Source organism: Sus scrofa, chromosome 14 (genome assembly GCF_054392235.1).
Source record: "Sus scrofa isolate SSC_HxYL_T2T_F1_AM1 chromosome 14, Sscrofa_HxYL_maternal_Yorkshire_Landrace_v2.0, whole genome shotgun sequence".
NCBI lineage: Eukaryota > Metazoa > Chordata > Mammalia > Artiodactyla > Suidae > Sus > Sus scrofa.
This window is the reverse complement of record NC_139396.1, coordinates 30,701,379-30,717,283: the sequence shown is the minus strand read 5'-3', so window position 1 is coordinate 30,717,283 and position 15,905 is coordinate 30,701,379. Positions and strand designations below refer to the sequence as shown.

The following is a 15,905-nucleotide window of genomic DNA, read 5'->3' as shown; positions in this document are numbered from 1 at the left end:
CAAACAATCACACCCATGAATTTCCTGGAAACATCAACCACACTTGTGGCATATACTTTGGAAGTACCTGGTGCTCCCTTCCCATTTCATCTTACATAATACTACAGGGTTAAAAATTTTTTTAAATGTATGATTTTATTGCTTCATCAAGGATGTTAAGTGAAACTGGTATTATTATTACTTCCTATGAGTGCTGAACAGCGATGAAGGTCAAACAGTAGCTTGGTGCCATCCGTTTTGCCCACCATTGCTTTTACACCATGAGTGCAAACACCAACACAGTGGAGAAGGGCAAACAACACCTGAGTGCCGTTTTTAAAAACAATTTTGACCTCAGGGACCTCTAAGATGGGACTCTGGAATTCCCAGAAACCTGCAGATAATTTTTGAGAAGTCCTGCACTGCACAATCTAGCCTCATGCATACAGTGTCTAAAACCAAAAAATAAAGAAGTGGCAATAAAAGTACTCCTTAAAATAAGAAGGCCAATACTAAAAAGGCCAAAAGAGGCAAATAAACGTAAGCCAGGGGCTGTCTTCCATAGTAAGCCTTGTACTACTTGACTTTTTACAAGCATGCATTATTCTGATAAAAATTGGCAAAAATATCTAAATACTTCCCCATCAGCAGATAATTTGCTCCTTTCTACAAGCTTATTCCAAATGCATTTGGTGGGGGGAAGGGACTTCTGACCCCACATGCCAACACCTAAGAGTCACACAAAAAAGCTAGACACTTACAGACAAGATATCAAAAGGAAAAAGATTGGAAAACATTGCTTCACCTCATTACAGAAAAAGAGACAGGAACTAGAAAAAAAAATTGCAAAATAAAATAGAAAGCACCTCTAGGAAGTCATTTTCTATTCAGGATCTCATAACTTTTATTTATTTATTTTTTGCTTTTTACAGCTGCACTTTCGGCACATGGAGGTTCCCAGGTCAGGGGTTGAATGGGAGCTACAGATGCTGGCCTACATCACAGCCACAGCAACGCCAGATCCTCAACCCACTGAGCGAGGCCAGGGATAGAACCCACATCCTCATAGATACTAGTTAGATTTGTTTCTGCTGCATCACAACAGGAACTCCTCATAACTCTTAGTAGATCCATGCTCTCCACCAATGTTTATGCTAATTGCACAATCTTTGTTAGACAGAGGAAAATATGACTTTCTATCCAGATCCAAAACAGATGAGGTATGCTGGGGAGCAGCAATGGTACAAGAAGCTTTCCATCAAAGAAAAACATTCTCCTAGAAGAATTCGTGATGGAATTTAAAAGAAAATCCTACCTGAAAAGGGGAATTCCTGGTTGAAGAAGCATTCTTTAAACTCCGCTGCTGGGCAATGAAACGAATCAGATGGTTTGTTTCAGGGGAGCCCCGAACACCAACTGTAGAGCGTCGTCTGGCTTTTTTAAGGTAGGATGACGACTTTCCTATAATGAGAACACCTTTTTAAGTTGGAATAAAACAAGGCAATCATTTGCAATCAGGCACTGAATATGATCCACCAGCCTGAGAGAGAACACGACAGACACATGGTGCAGAAATCTAGGTATAAAAGTATAGGCAAAATTGTTCACCCACCACTTGTAGGGTGGGTACCCCTATTTCGTCTGATTTACTGTCTAATCCTAGAGCAGAGCCTGGCACATAGAAGGCCTTTATCAAAGTTAGGGAACAAGCATGTGAACATATTTTAATTAACAGGTCTCATTTTTGTTTCCTATTTCCTCCAGAGTTGGTAATGGCTTGCTTTGGACTAAGACTTTAATCAGTCTTATCCCTGAGGATGACCCCCCACCCACAAGCACATTCTCTCCTGTCCTTAAGTGTTCAAGACAATTTGTTTCTCTCAGATACCGATCTACCTTCAGCACAATACCCTGTATTCCAGCCATGCACCTAAACCCACAAAAATCAATCTACCTTTTCCTTTCTTTCTTTCTTTTCTTCTTCTTTTTTTTTTGTTTTTAGGGCTGCACCTGCGGCTTGTGGAAGTTCCTAGACTAGGGGTCAAATCTGAACTGCAGCAGCCAGCCTATGAACGTTAGATTCTTAACCCACTGAGAGAGGCCAGGAATCAAACCCACATCAAGGATACTATTTAAGGACACTACTTAATTTGATGAGCCACAATGGGAACTCCTGAATCTAGCTCTTTAAAAGTCTAAGAGTGATGTTCTTGAGAAGGGAACGTGGGATGACGTGCAACTTTGGTCTGCTCTCTATCCTGTATTTCTAGTCTAGTGCCTGTATTTCAAGTCCCCCATTACCTTCCATTTCTAAATGCTGTTCTCGAATTCCATTCCCGTTATTCTCCAGCTATAGTCAGACTTCACAGGTGAATTTCATTTCTACTCCTTGAAGGAGATTAGCCCAAGTCAATTTTCTGTTTGTGACTTTGAAAGAGACATACGCCAATCTTGCAATGTCACATTTCCTTTCTTTCTTCTTAGGGCCTCACCTGCAGCATATGGAGGTTCCCAGGCTAGAAGCTGAATTGGGGCTGCAGCTGCACGCCTATGCCACAGTCACAGCAACCCTGGATCCAATTCACACCTGTGACCTACACCAAAGCTCTCAGCAACACAGGATCCTTAACCCACTCAGTGAGTCCAGGGATAAACCCACATCCTATGACACTATACCAGGTTCTTAACCCATTGAGCCATAACAGAAATTCCCATGTCACAATCTCTTAATTGCTCTTCAGCTTTCTCTTATTTTTGCCACACATGACCATAGAATGTATTACTGCTTATAGCACACACGCCTCTCTATCTTATGTATCAGGTCAAAATGTGATTTTCTTTTCCAGTTTGGCCATGGAGCACAGCTGTGACTTAGGCACATCATCATGCTGGGAGCCGTGGGACCTGGTCTCCCTGATCCAGCAAGTTTGAAGGTCAATTTAGATGCATAAAGTACTAAGACAGGGTAGCTGAACAAAACAGAATTTAATTTTTATTGCTTTTAAAAGCACTGCAATAAAAATACTCTCTCACCTGAGGAGTTCTTTACAAAGCTTTCAGGTGTAATTCCCAATTGCTCCACAGTTACTGTGGAAAAGTTTAAAGGCGATTTAAAAGTATCTGATGTACAACGATTAGGAGTCACTTCAGCTGAGTGCTTCTGAGGCGTGACAAGCTTCCCATTTCCCAATATGAAAGAAGTATTTTCTGAAACAGACAACACGTGGTGAGGGCTAAACATCCTTGTCAAGAAAAAGACCTAAACCTTAAGTTTTACAGAAAGATACCAGGTCACTACATACCAGCGTTAAAAGCAGACTCCTTGGTTTCAAGGGGCTCGCTGTCTTTCGAACTAGCATCCATCTGAAAAAGAGATGAAAGAAAAAGAGCCCCACCTCCAAGATAAATGTGATTTGATCAAGATCCTCTTTCAAGATTTAATTCTAATACAATCTATACAGGCAGATGACAAGAGACAACTTTTGGAGCTTAAATTAAAGCGAAATGTGGGAAACAAAGCGGATCTCATACTATAAAGCAAGGCTTTTAAACCTTAGCGAACATCAGAATTGAACTGGGCACCCTATTAGAAATGCAGCTTTGCAGATTCTCAAAAATTCTAATTCAGAAGATCTGGCTGGGCCCGGGAAATCTGCACTTTAAAAAGCAAATGGGTGATCCAGAAGAACACACCTCTGAGAAACATGCCAAAAAAAAAACATCTCTGCGGTAGCACCGTCCCTGAAATCCCACCCAGGCCACTCGCCTACCTTTCGCGCCCGCAGCTCCGCTCTCCTCCGGTCGGGTTTATTTTGAGCGCTCCACCGATGAGTGTCGTGCGCTCTAGACTTCGGCTCTTTGGTCCTGAAGGGTTCGCTCGAGAAAGCAACTGTCGGCCGCCAAACCAGCAGCGGGGAGGCTACCTCGTCCCCCGCCGCCGACGCTCGGATCCCCAGAGCCGGCGTAAACCTGAACCCTCCCCTCCACCCGGCCGCGGCCCGCCGCCCGATTCAAATCGCCAGCCCCGCCTCCTCGTCGTCCCGGCGTTGCTCTGCGAATCTCTACGCCGCCGCCATCCGCACGTGTGCACGCTCACCCCGAAGGCTCCCAGGTCTTCACCTCGCCGTCCCAGGAACAGGTGTGGCTTCGTGAGCTCGGAGGGACATCACCGCTAGCTGCAGTGACACAGTGACCAGGGAAACCAGCGATTGACCTCCGTCCGTGGAGACTACTTTCTTGAGAGTCTCGCGGAGGAAGCCTTCGGTTATGGCTTGTAGCTTAGTTCCCGCTCTTCCGATTGGATGCTGCAAACTTCGAAAAGAATCATTGGGCCAATCCTGACAGAACAGTCGGCTGCTCTTACCCAATCAGCCAGTCTCGACGGCAGCCGTTTCCTGTGTGCGCTGACAGAGTGGGAGGGGTTACAATAGGAAGGCGCTGACTGGTGTGGCTCGCTTTCAGCGCTCCGCCTCCTTCCATCAACCTCCGCCTCTGTATGCAGATGAGCTCTACCTGGTCTTGGCTTTGCGCCTGCTCAGTAACGCTTTGAGCCGCCGCTTGGCTCCTGGTTCAGCTCTGATTGGCCGATAACCCTTCTCCGTAGGCTAGACAGCAGTCTCTGTTCCCTCCTTCCACCTGGGTTGGGTTAGTAAGAGCCCGCCCAGTGCAGCGCGACGATTGGCTGAGTTCTGGCCGGCGCGGCCGGATGATTGGCGAAGCTTAGAGTCAGTTTGGGAGAGGTGGGGGAAGGGCCCCAGGCTGACTGAGGAGCCCAGGGGCGGGGTGGGAAGGAGGACCGGCCAACCTTGGGGTGTGGGACGGAGAGTGCGTGCCTGTGTGTGTGTGCGTCTGTAAGGGAAGGAAGGTGGCGAAGGGAGGAGAGTCCGAGTGGGTGGCGGGAGGGGAAGGGCGGGAGAAGAAAAAGGTGGGAGGAGAGCCAGGTGGGAGGGTGGCGACTCACTCAGGACCCAGTGGGGGCAGCGCGATGAGGCGGGTGACCCTGTTCCTTAACGGCAGCCCCAAGAATGGAAAGGTAAGGGGGTCGGGAGGAGGCGAGGCGGGCCCGTCTGCGGGGGGCGAGGGCAGCAGAGTGCGGAGCGGGCTCGCAGGGCAGAGGGCTGAAGTTGGGGAGAGGGGCTGGGAGCGGGGAGGTGGGCGTGCTCCGGGGTTGGGGGGTGTCCTGGAGAAGGTGTGCGTCGGGTCCCCGCGGCCTCCTCTCAACCTCGGGGATCCCTAGCCTGAGTCTGCCCTTGGACGCCCCAGCTGATATGGGGACCAGCGCAGGTCAGCTTGTGCTTAATGGTTCCTAAGTCCAGGTGGGGGTCCTGGAGAACAGAGGACCGCTGTCACCTGAGCGCTGGAGACTTCTATTCCTCTTCCCATCTCCCCCGATACCCCGCTGCCCCCCACCCCTGGCTCCCGAAAACGCTGGTTCCCACCTTCGTGCTGAGTAATGGTCTGCTCCAGAAAGTGGTGGTAACAACTAAGGCATGGGACATTGATCAGGTGAAAAGAATTAAACTCTTTTTTATCGGTGGATAAGTAAATCCCAGATCGAATAGAAGGATTGAAAATTAGTGACATTTTCCTGATGGTCCCCCCAACCCGCCCCTCTTTTAGGAACCCCAGCTCCGCCGCCGCCAAACTTCTGTACTCGCTTTATTAATCCACCTAATTTCATTTCCTTAGAGGACTGGGACAATAGACCAAAATGGGTTGATTTGACATTACTCTTTGCTGTGTTAGGCCTTTGTTGAGGGTGTGGTGCTAAATATTTGTGCAGCGCTGGAGCTAGCCAAAATGAATCCTGTTCCTTCTCAGCCTCTTGCCCCACCCATGAAAGTTGCTCGGCTTCTTTGGAAAATTTGACTGTTCAAGGCAGACATTTATGGTGTGGCTAAATGACGTTTAGAAATAACTAAGCCTTAGCGTCCGAGGTGAAGGTAGATTGCCCTCACTGTCTTATTTGCGAGAATGCTTTGTTTCCTGCATATTTAGGGAACATAAATTTTTAAATGTTGTCATTGTGCCAAGGTGAAGAAAAAAAAAATAAAGGGCTTTTCAACTACTCTTCAAGCTTGAGTAAATGTGCTCTAAAAATCTGAACCACACCCTAGTTGTTGGCTACAGTTTTGCGTTCTTCTGGTCTTAGAGGTTTGATACTCATATGAAAACAACTGGCATAAATTCAGGATCCTGCATTTTCATAAATGCTACCTTAAATAGGTTTCACAGGTTCATGTTATTTCTGACCATTATTAACTTTGTCGGTACCTATTTTGTCTGTTGATAACTACCACTCGTAATCTAAAATATGTATTGTTACTAGAAGAAAGATTTAATATCTCTAAAGTCACACTTGTAATTTGTTCTCAAAAATAGACCTCTGACCCTTTTATTCAACATCTCTCCTCTGTTATTCCATGAAAGACAAGATGTTTGGACCCTGTCCTAAATATTTAGCTATTCTCTAAATCTCTTCTGAAGCTACTGAATTTTGTTCTTGTCAAAAATCAGCTGGCTTGGTCTTGCCATATTTTTAATAAGGTTTTTTTTTGTTTGTTTGTTTGTTTTGGAAAGCTCTCTAGTTTTGACTAGGTTAGTTTTTTGGATTTAAATTTTATTTGCTTTAAAAACATTTTGTCTGAGAATCTTGGAAGACTGGGCAAAAAAAAAATCCTCAAATAATTTAATATATTTGTTACAAAGATCATGCAAACCCCACTGGAGAATACCAGTATGATTCGGTATTAAAAATAAGTCTGACCATAATCCTTACTACTTAACTGGAAAGCATATTCTGCGCCAAAGTTATCAGTGTTTCTCCTCTGATCCCTTAAGCTGATTAAGAAAGTAGTAGTATAATTACTCTTATTTGACAAAAGAAAGCAGAATAAAACATAACAGCCTGCTTTTTATATAAATAAAGGAACTGTATTTAGCCAAGATTGGCATGGTGGTGACATGATTTTCATGAAGCTGAAACGACACACTACAGCGATAGAGTTTGATTTCCTATCCACCAGTTGGAATATCTGTGTCACTTTCATTATCTCCTTATTTGCCTAGCTTCTGTGTTTGTTTCCTGGGCATAAGAGTAATGCCTGTTTTTGGGTGGTTTTTTTTTTTTTGGTTTTTTTTCCAAATAAGTTTTTCTCCTTTAAAGCTTGTTCAGTGGTTGCCGGGCCGGTTGTGAAGCCTGGGTTTGGGGAGGCACAAAGTCACCCTGAGGGCTACATCATATGCTCCCATGACTTTTCCATATCCTGAGTAAACATAAGTGTAACTGGTGAATGTTTTCATGTTGAAGAGCGAGCTGTGCATTTTCTAAAACTGCTTTCTGGGGTGAGATGGTCCACCACAGGGGGTGTGCAAGAAGTTCTAGGAGAGTTTAAGAAGAAATAACATATGCCTTACCTGTATTTTTTACTTAAAAATGCAAATTAATGCTAAGACCGGATTTTTTTCAATCTGGAAAGACACACCTGCTTTTGATGTGTAATCACTATGTCAGCTGGGCCCAAGTCTTCTGAGAGAAGGGAATGCATTCACATGTGAAAAGAGTTAATGGTTACTTCTTCACTGGTTGGTTCCCTTTGGCATGTTGTGATGTGTTGAGGCTTACATGGGCCAGGTTAAGATTTGTATTATCCAGTTTTAACTAAGTTAGTCCTCACCAAAATGCCAGGTGACTTTACAAGATTCCTTCAAAGACTTAGATGCTGATTGAACACAGTATTAATTTTGCAAACGCAAGCCACAAGAAAGTGCAGGGCTGCCACTTCTCCTAATATAAACTATCAGATTTTTTAAAAACAGTGGATCTCTGGATGTGATAAGAGGGCAAAAAGGGCCAAATTTTAAAGAAGACTATTTGAAGTCCTATTTAATAACTGCTATGAATAATAAATTGCTCCCTAAGTGTATATGGTTCTTCGAAATATCAGCCAATGATAGGATGAAGTCATTCCAATGAGCAAGTCATTTTAAAATATTTTCCAGCACACAAAGACAATTTTAGATTTTTTTTTCATTTTTTAATGTTTAAAGATAGTCTTGAATGTGGCAGAAGTTCAGTAAATTTAATGATAAAATTTTAAGGGATTTTTACTTGTTGGCTGAATCTTAAGTCAGTAAAAGTCTTCTTATCATTTGGGAAATCATATTTTTCCTGGCAGTGATAGTTTATAAATAAGTAAATATGCAAATGTTTGAGCACATACCCCAAAACGCTTTACTGATGGGGTACATAGTCAAAAATATAATGAAGACCATATTTCTAAAAAAAAAAGGGGAGTCTTTTAAGTTACTCTAAAAGAGTCAGATTTGAACCTTTCATCCTTTCTCCATATGCCTCAGAATTCATATCGTTCTCTTATTAGTGTTCTCTCTAATAGTTGGCATCGAGGAATTTGAAATGAGAACTCAGATTTCTCTCTGCATGTAGTGAGTGGCTTCTGAGCAACCCAATGGCAATTCAGTTTCTGTGCATTGTGGACATAAGTTGCTTTTTTTTTTTTTTTTTTTTTTAATTTTAGTGTAATCAGTAATGTGCCAGTTGTAGGCCTTTTGTATACCTCATTGATTCATTAGGTCAGCACTTATTGAGAGCCGTCTTTGTATGAGGAACCATGCCAGGTAGTGCAGCTACAGCAGGATATGAAATAGATCTTAATTCTGTACTGATGTTTATGGTCTTGGTCCAGGACTTAGCTGTCTTCTGGCTTTGATGTTATTAGGTCACAAATATATTGTTGGTATTAAGTACCCAGATTTGAATTCACTGTATTCCGTTGAAGAACGGTGAAAATCCATGTAAAGCTTTGCCTCTTAAAATCTGAACATTAAAAAGAACCTTGTAAAGTTGCCTGGTGGCCTAGCAGTTAAAGCTTCTATCATTGTCAGTGCTGTGGCATGGGTTTGATCTCTGGCCTAGGAAGTTGCACATGCTACAGGTGTGGACGGACACACACACACGGACAAAGAACTTTGCTCTTCAAGTTTAAATGTTTTAAAAATATATTTGATACATATAAAAGAATACAAGCAAGATTATTAACTGCCCAAAAAGAGGACTATAATGTAACAAATATCAATAAACCTACCATACAACCCCAAAAATAGCACATTACCAAATCTTAAGGTGCTTGTCTGCTTTCCTGTCCCCCTGCATCTCCCATAAAGGCAGCCAATTTTATGAATTTTGTACTTCTCTTTCCCACCCTTTTTTTTTTTTCTTTTTCAATAAATAGCTTTGTCATGTATGTGTGTATAACCAAACTATATATTTTTTTGTCTTGTCAGCTTTGGGACACAACATATCCTGAATTGGTATCATTGTATATAGTCTTTTTGGACTTGAGTTTTTCATTCAATATAATATTTCTAAGATTTCATCCATAATGTCCCACATAGTGATAGTTTAGTCATTTTCACTTTTTTATAATAATTATACATATAAAAATACCATTACAATTTATCCCTTCTCCTGTCCATGGACAGGTTTTCTTTTTTTTAAATCTTTGCTATAAAATTGACAGTGCTGCCATGAATATTCCTGTGTATCCTGGTGCACATGTGCAAACACCTTTCTAGGGCAGTGGTTCACAAACTTTAGCACGCATTGCAGACGCCTGGAGGAATTGCACAACTATTGAAGGACCCCCACCCCTATAGGTTTAGATTCACTAGGTCTGGGGTGAGGCTAGGAATTTGAGGTTCTGACCTACTTCCAGGTGATCCTAAGGCTGCTGGTCTAGGAACCACACTTTTGAGAACCTCTGCTCAAATATATATTTAAGTTGTAATTATTGGGTGTTAGGGTATGTGAAAGTTTAATTTTTTTAAATAATGCCAAATTGGGATGTTCCCTGGTGGCACAGGCTGCAACTGCAGCGTGGGTTCCATCCCTGGCCCAGGAGCTTAACATGTGGCAGGCATGGCCAAAAAAAAAGAAAAAAAAAGCAAATTGTTTTTGAAAGTCATTGCAGTAATTTATATTCTACCAGTGTTACGTAAACCTTCTCATCGATCCATATCCTTTTAACACTTGGCTGTTGTCAGACTTTTAAATTTTTGAATATTTTAACATTTGTCTTGCCAGTGTCATCTTTTTAGGAAATTTTAATTTTTAAAATGTATTAAACTGAAAGTGTAGGTAGAGAAAATCGCTTGTACATTTAGTTATTGTGCTCAAGTGGATTGGTTGGGTAACTAGACCTGCATAAATCCAATAGGTAGTTATGGATTTTGTATTATATATAGATATTGTAGGCATAGAAAAATGTTTTAAATACATATACAGGCTTTACTTTTTAAATTTGAATAACATAGGTTACTACTTGAACACAGTGTTTAAAAGCAAATTAAAACTTCTTTAAACTGGAAGTTTCTGTAGTGGCTCAGCAGTTAAAGAACCATCCATGAGGAGGCAGGTTCGATCCCTGGCCTTGCTCAGTGGGTTAAGGATCCAGCGTTGCCTTGAGCTGTGGTGTAGGTCACAGACACGTCTTGGATCTGGTGTGGCTGTGGTGTAGGCCAGCACCTGTAGCTCCGATTGATCCCCTAGCCTGGGAACCTCCATATGCCGCAGGTGTGGATCTAAAAAGAAAAAAATAGTAGTGTAATATAGAGGCCATAAACTTTAATAGACGTGCTTCTCAATTTACCCCATTGAAAGTTTCCAAGTATAGTACCTAGGTTATTAAAATGGGTAATTAGAATGACATGGAAACCTCAAGTCCACCCTAGGACATACAACACACATGAGGCAAATAACCATTGTAAGCATGGTCATTTTGTAAATGCTTGGCCTCTCTGAGGACTACAGTAAGCTTAGTAAATAAAAGAACTCATATCTGTGATATATAAGATTTCCATTGCTGCTCCCTCCCACCCTGGAGCTGATATATAATAAAAAATACCTGTGCCAGTCTGTTGGACACATTCTCACATCTTTTCCATGTGTATCACATTTTAAAATCTGATATTCTCATTAGTTTATATAAAAGATTTTGAGTATTGTCTGCAGGATAATTGCATTTTTTTTGAGTTAGTATGCCTAAGAGAATCAGCTAAAGTGATCTTGTTGAAAACAAATGCCAAAAATGCCTTTCAAATGAAAACCAAGTATGTTGACCCAACTTAAGGGACATTTTCAAATTTGCAGTACCATAAGATTCTTTGCAATAATTTCAGTGCTGCTTTCTCAAATGATGGGCCTTTGGTTATACAATTTCAAGAAAATTATTAATTACCAAATTACTTGTCAATTGCTAAAAATAATTATTTGTAAGTCTAGTATCTAGATTTATGAAGACATTAAGTTATAACTTTTTCTCCTTACTGCATGAATAATACAGGTTCATTGTGGCAAATCTGGAGAACAAATAAAGAAATTCACAAGATAAGTGAACCTTAATTCTACTATCCAAAGGTAGCCACTTTCCATAGTTAGATGAACTTCATGATCACTTTAGAATTGCATTTCTACTGTATACTTTTTTTAACTTTATGTCAGAGGAAAGACTGACTCACACACAAAAAGGGTGTGTCCTTGTTCAACACTTTGACGGTAATGAAAATTTCATCTAACATTCAAGAAACATTTATTAAAGACCAATAAACCAACTCTTGTGACATTGGAGTGGATCCTGCTTTTTAAATTGGCTGGATGTAGGGGAGTTGGGTAGTAAAGGGATATACGTTTTTAGTGCTGTCTGTAAGCATTACAAGGATTTGTTACCTATATCACAGAATGAATAGCAACTTTTTACAAATTAAAAATTTTGTATTAAAACTACGATCTAAATAGAAAGTTAGGTTAGAAAATATTTCATGACACAGCACTGTAAATCAATTATTCTTGAATAAATTTTTTTTAATTTGATGAAATGGTGTTCAATACTATGTTGGGGCTTATTTAAGTGATAGTAAAGATGAAACCAATTTATATCAAGAATATGCTCCGTAGTAGTTTTGCAGCGTGCAAAGAACCTGTTATTCTTTGAGTGCCCTGAAATTGCCAAACTGTGTGATGTGTGGGTACTCAACCTTCCAGAGAAAACAACAGGTTTTGAGTTGGGCTCTGTTTGTTATTGTGGGTTGCTATAATATGGTCAGGCTTAATAATTAAAATAGTTGTTTCTTCATTTTCTTCTGCTGTTTGAAACAGCAGTGCCCAATAGAACTTTCTTTGATGAAGAGAATATTCCGCATCTGCATTGTTCAATATGGTAATAATTAGCTATTGTGGCCCTTGAGCACTTGAAATATGGCTAGTGTAACTGACGAACTGACTTTTAACTTTTAATTCACTTTAACGAATTATTCAGTAGCCTTTTGGAGAGAGTGGCTTCCACATTGGGTAGTGCAGCGTTGGAACCTGGCAGGTGGCCTTTATTTTCATTAGGAAACAGCTGACCTACAGGAAAAGTCAAGTCAATCATATGGGAGTAGAAAACAATTTAATTTGATGTATTTTTGAAAAATGTCATATCAAATGTTATGATCTAATACTTAAATTCAAGAGCATATAGTATAGAGAGAATCTTTAAATTTCCATCCATTTTATTGTATGTCCAATTGAGGGAGAGAAGTGAAAAGAAATGGAGAGAAAGTTGATGGTAAGGCAAAGAGGGATACTGTCGGGCAAAATAAAACCTTATGAAGATGTACAAGAAACACATAAAAGAGAAACATTTAGGAGATTCTTTGTGTAATAGCAACTATGACAAGAATGCTGATGTTGGAAAGGAGGGTTTCCTTACCCTCCCCTCCAGTTTCCAGACTGTAAAAATTGTTTTGCACTTGCTTTGGTCAGTCTCTTGGCCTTTTGGGTTCATTCTTTTCTCTGTTTTCTCTTTTCAGGCCCTCTGCCTGAGCACAACCAGGTTTGCTATAAATAATGCCTTGCACACTTTCTCCCAGGAACTTGTATCTGCAATAATAGTTAGAATTCCAGGCTCTGTTAAAGAGGTGAAAAATGATAGGAAATATGGGGGACATATTTTCTGCAGGCAACAGTCACTTGTGACATGTCTGCTGTAAGACACTATGCCAAATGCTTTGCCTTGTTTTCTTATCATGGTGCAATATATATGACCTAAAAGTTACCATTTTAGCCTTTTTTAAGTGTACATTTCATTTCATTGGAATTAAGTACATTCACAGTTGTATAACCTCACCACCATTTATTTCCAAAAGTTTTTCATCATCCCAAACAGAAATTGTTTTCCCTGTACCCGCCCCCCCACCAGGAACCTATCTCTATGAATTTGCCTGTTCTAAGTACCTCATATAGGTAGAATCACATGATATTTGTCCTTTTATATGTCTGGCTTATCTCACTTAGCATAATATTTTCAGGATTCATCTTTGTTGTAGAATTTTCAGAATTTTATTCCATTTTAGAGCTGAATAATATTCCATTGTATGGATATACCACATTTTTTTAATCCATTCAACTTGGGCTGTGCATTTTTTTTCTTTTTTTTTAATTAAAATATAGTTGATTTACAGTCTTGTACCAATTTCTGCTGTACAGCAAAGTGACCTGTTCATACATATATATATATATATATATATATATATATACACACACACACACATTCCTTTTCTTATATTATTTTCCATCATAGTCTGTCCCAAGAGATTGGACATAGTTCCCTGTCCTATATAGTAAGACCTCGTTGTTTATCCATTCTAAATATGTTCATTTGCACCTACTAATGCCAAACTCCCAGACCATCCTTCTCCCTCCTCCCTTCCGCTTGGCAACTACAAGTCTGTTCTCTAAGTATGTGAGTCTCTTTCTGTTCTGTCAATAGGTTCATTTGTGCCATATTTTAGATTCTACATATAAGTGATATGGTATTTTTCTCTTCTGACTTCATTTAATATGATTATAGTTATGCATCCATGTTGCTACAAATGGCATTATTTTGTTCTTTTTTATAGCTGAGTAGTAGTCCATTGTATATATGTACCACATCTTTTTGTTTTAATAAATTTTATTGGAGTATAGTTGTTCTACAAAATTGTGTTCATTTCAGGTGTACAACAAAGTAAATCAGTTATACACATATCCATTCCTTTTCAGATTCTTTTCCCATGTAGGTGATACACAGTATTGAATATTTTACCCTGTGCTATACTGATATGTCCTTGTTACCTATCTATTTTATATACACTAGTGTGTATATGTAAATCCCAACCCCCTAAGTTATCCGTCCCCCTGCCCATGTTTTTTTTTTTTTTTTGGTAACCATGAATTTGGTTTCAAAATATTCGAGTCTGAAAAAAAAAAAGAAAGAAAAAAAAGAAGGAGTTCCCGTCATGGCGCAGTGGTTAATGAATCAGACTAGGAACCATGAGGTTGCAGGTTCGATCCCTGGCCTTGCTCAGTGGGTTAAGGACCCGGCGTTGCCGTGAGCTGTGGTGTAGGTTGCAGACGCAGCTCGGATCCCGCGTTGCTTTGGCTCTGGCGTAGGCGAGTTGCTACAGCTCCGATTCAACCCCTAGCCTGGGAACCTCCATATGCCGCTGGAGCGGCCCTAGAAATGGCAAAAAAAAAAAAAAAAAAAAAAAAAAAAAAACAAGAAAAAATATTCGAGTCTGTTTCTGTTTTGTAAGTTCTTTTGTATAATTTTTATTAGATTCCACATATTAGTGACCTTATATGATGTTTGCCCCTTTCTCTGTCTTACTTAGTATGATAATTTCTAGGTCCATCCTTGTTGCTGCAGATGGCATTATTTCATTCTTTTCCTCAGCTGAGTAATATTCCATTGTGTATATGTACCACATCTTCTTCATCCATTCCTCTATGTATGGACATTTAGATTGCTTCCATGTCTTGGCTATTGTAAATAGTGTCAACAGTGAACACTGGGGTGCGTGTGTTCTTTCAAATTATGGTTTTCTCTGGATAGAGGCCCAGGAGTGGGATTGCTGCATCACGTTGTAGTCCTATATTTAGTTTTTTACAGAACCTCCATGCTATTCTCCACAGGGGTTGTACCAGCTTACGTTCCCGTCAACAGTGGAACCAAGGTTCCCTTTTCCCCACAACCTCTCCAGCGTTTATTGTTTGTAGACTTTTCAAAATGGCAATTCATCCAGTGAGGTGATACCTCGTTGTAGTTTTGATTTGCATTTCTCTAATAACGATGTTGAGCATCTTTTCATGTGCTTTTTGGCCGTCTCTACCACACCTTCTTAATCCACCTGTTGATAGACATTTAGGTTGTTTCCATGTCTTGGATGTTGTGATGTATATTATTCTTAACAATCCACCTAGTTCCCTTTAAACCGTGCTTGCCTACAGCCCTTCCCCAAAATGCCCCAGCTTGCAACACTTCTCAGAGGTTATGATCCAAGAGAAAAGAGTTGGAGTCTCTGTATCCTGCTATTGAAAGATCGCACACTCTTATTCTGGCAAACAAACTTCCTCCACACTCTACTATTAACTTCATTTACTTAACAAAAAATTTAGTGCCTGTTTTACTCCAGTCTTGGGTGAACAAAGGACCAGCCCTGGTTCACATTTTATGCGGCCCCTTTATCCCGTATCCTGTGGGAACTCAACTGGTTGCTCGGGCTTCGAGTTCAGCTTCTAAGCTACTTTTTATTCACAACTTTGAAAGATCCTGATACTGATACAACTATACAGCAAAGCCACTAGGAACCCTTAGTTACATTTCTAACTGGAGCAAAAACTTCACTCCATGTAGAGTCTCAGCCCCCTACCTGACCAGTTGCGCGTGTATTACACAAGTACCAGACTGCCTGATTTAAAGCAGGACAAAGCAATTCATTGTAACCCAGCTCTATGTTGTTTTAGAATGTTAGTCAAAATCTGGCTTAAATAGTTATTGAAGTTCGGTAAGGTTGGAAGTTGTTAACTTCATATGGTACTTGATGTAGTA

General features: G+C 40.5%; 2 protein-coding genes across 5 annotated transcripts in view; one reads left to right on the top strand and one right to left on the bottom strand.

Moving 5' to 3' along the window:
- The window catches only part of CDCA2 (cell division cycle associated 2), a 48,691-nt gene extending 44,728 nt beyond the window's left edge, over nucleotides 1-3,963 (bottom strand). Inside the window, 4 exon segments of the mRNA XM_003132816.5 lie at nucleotides 1,295-1,440; nucleotides 3,013-3,186; nucleotides 3,282-3,342; nucleotides 3,750-3,963. Of these exon segments, the coding sequence (XP_003132864.4) occupies nucleotides 1,295-1,440; nucleotides 3,013-3,186; nucleotides 3,282-3,342 (381 nt within the window). The 5' untranslated portion in view covers nucleotides 3,750-3,963.
- Nucleotides 3,964-4,765: 802 nt separating this feature from the next.
- KCTD9 (potassium channel tetramerization domain containing 9) overlaps nucleotides 4,766-15,905 on the top strand; it is a 64,590-nt gene continuing 53,450 nt past the window's right edge. For 3 of the 4 annotated variants that reach the window (XM_084997730.1, XM_003132815.7, XM_084997728.1), the window contains exon 1: nucleotides 4,766-5,011. Coding sequence is in view for 1 of the 4 variants with exons in the window: in XM_003132815.7 (XP_003132863.3) it covers nucleotides 4,964-5,011 (48 nt within the window). In the remaining 3 variants the exon portion in view is untranslated. The remainder of the gene's footprint in view (nucleotides 5,012-15,905) is intronic. The other variant, XM_084997729.1, reaches the window with a different exon arrangement.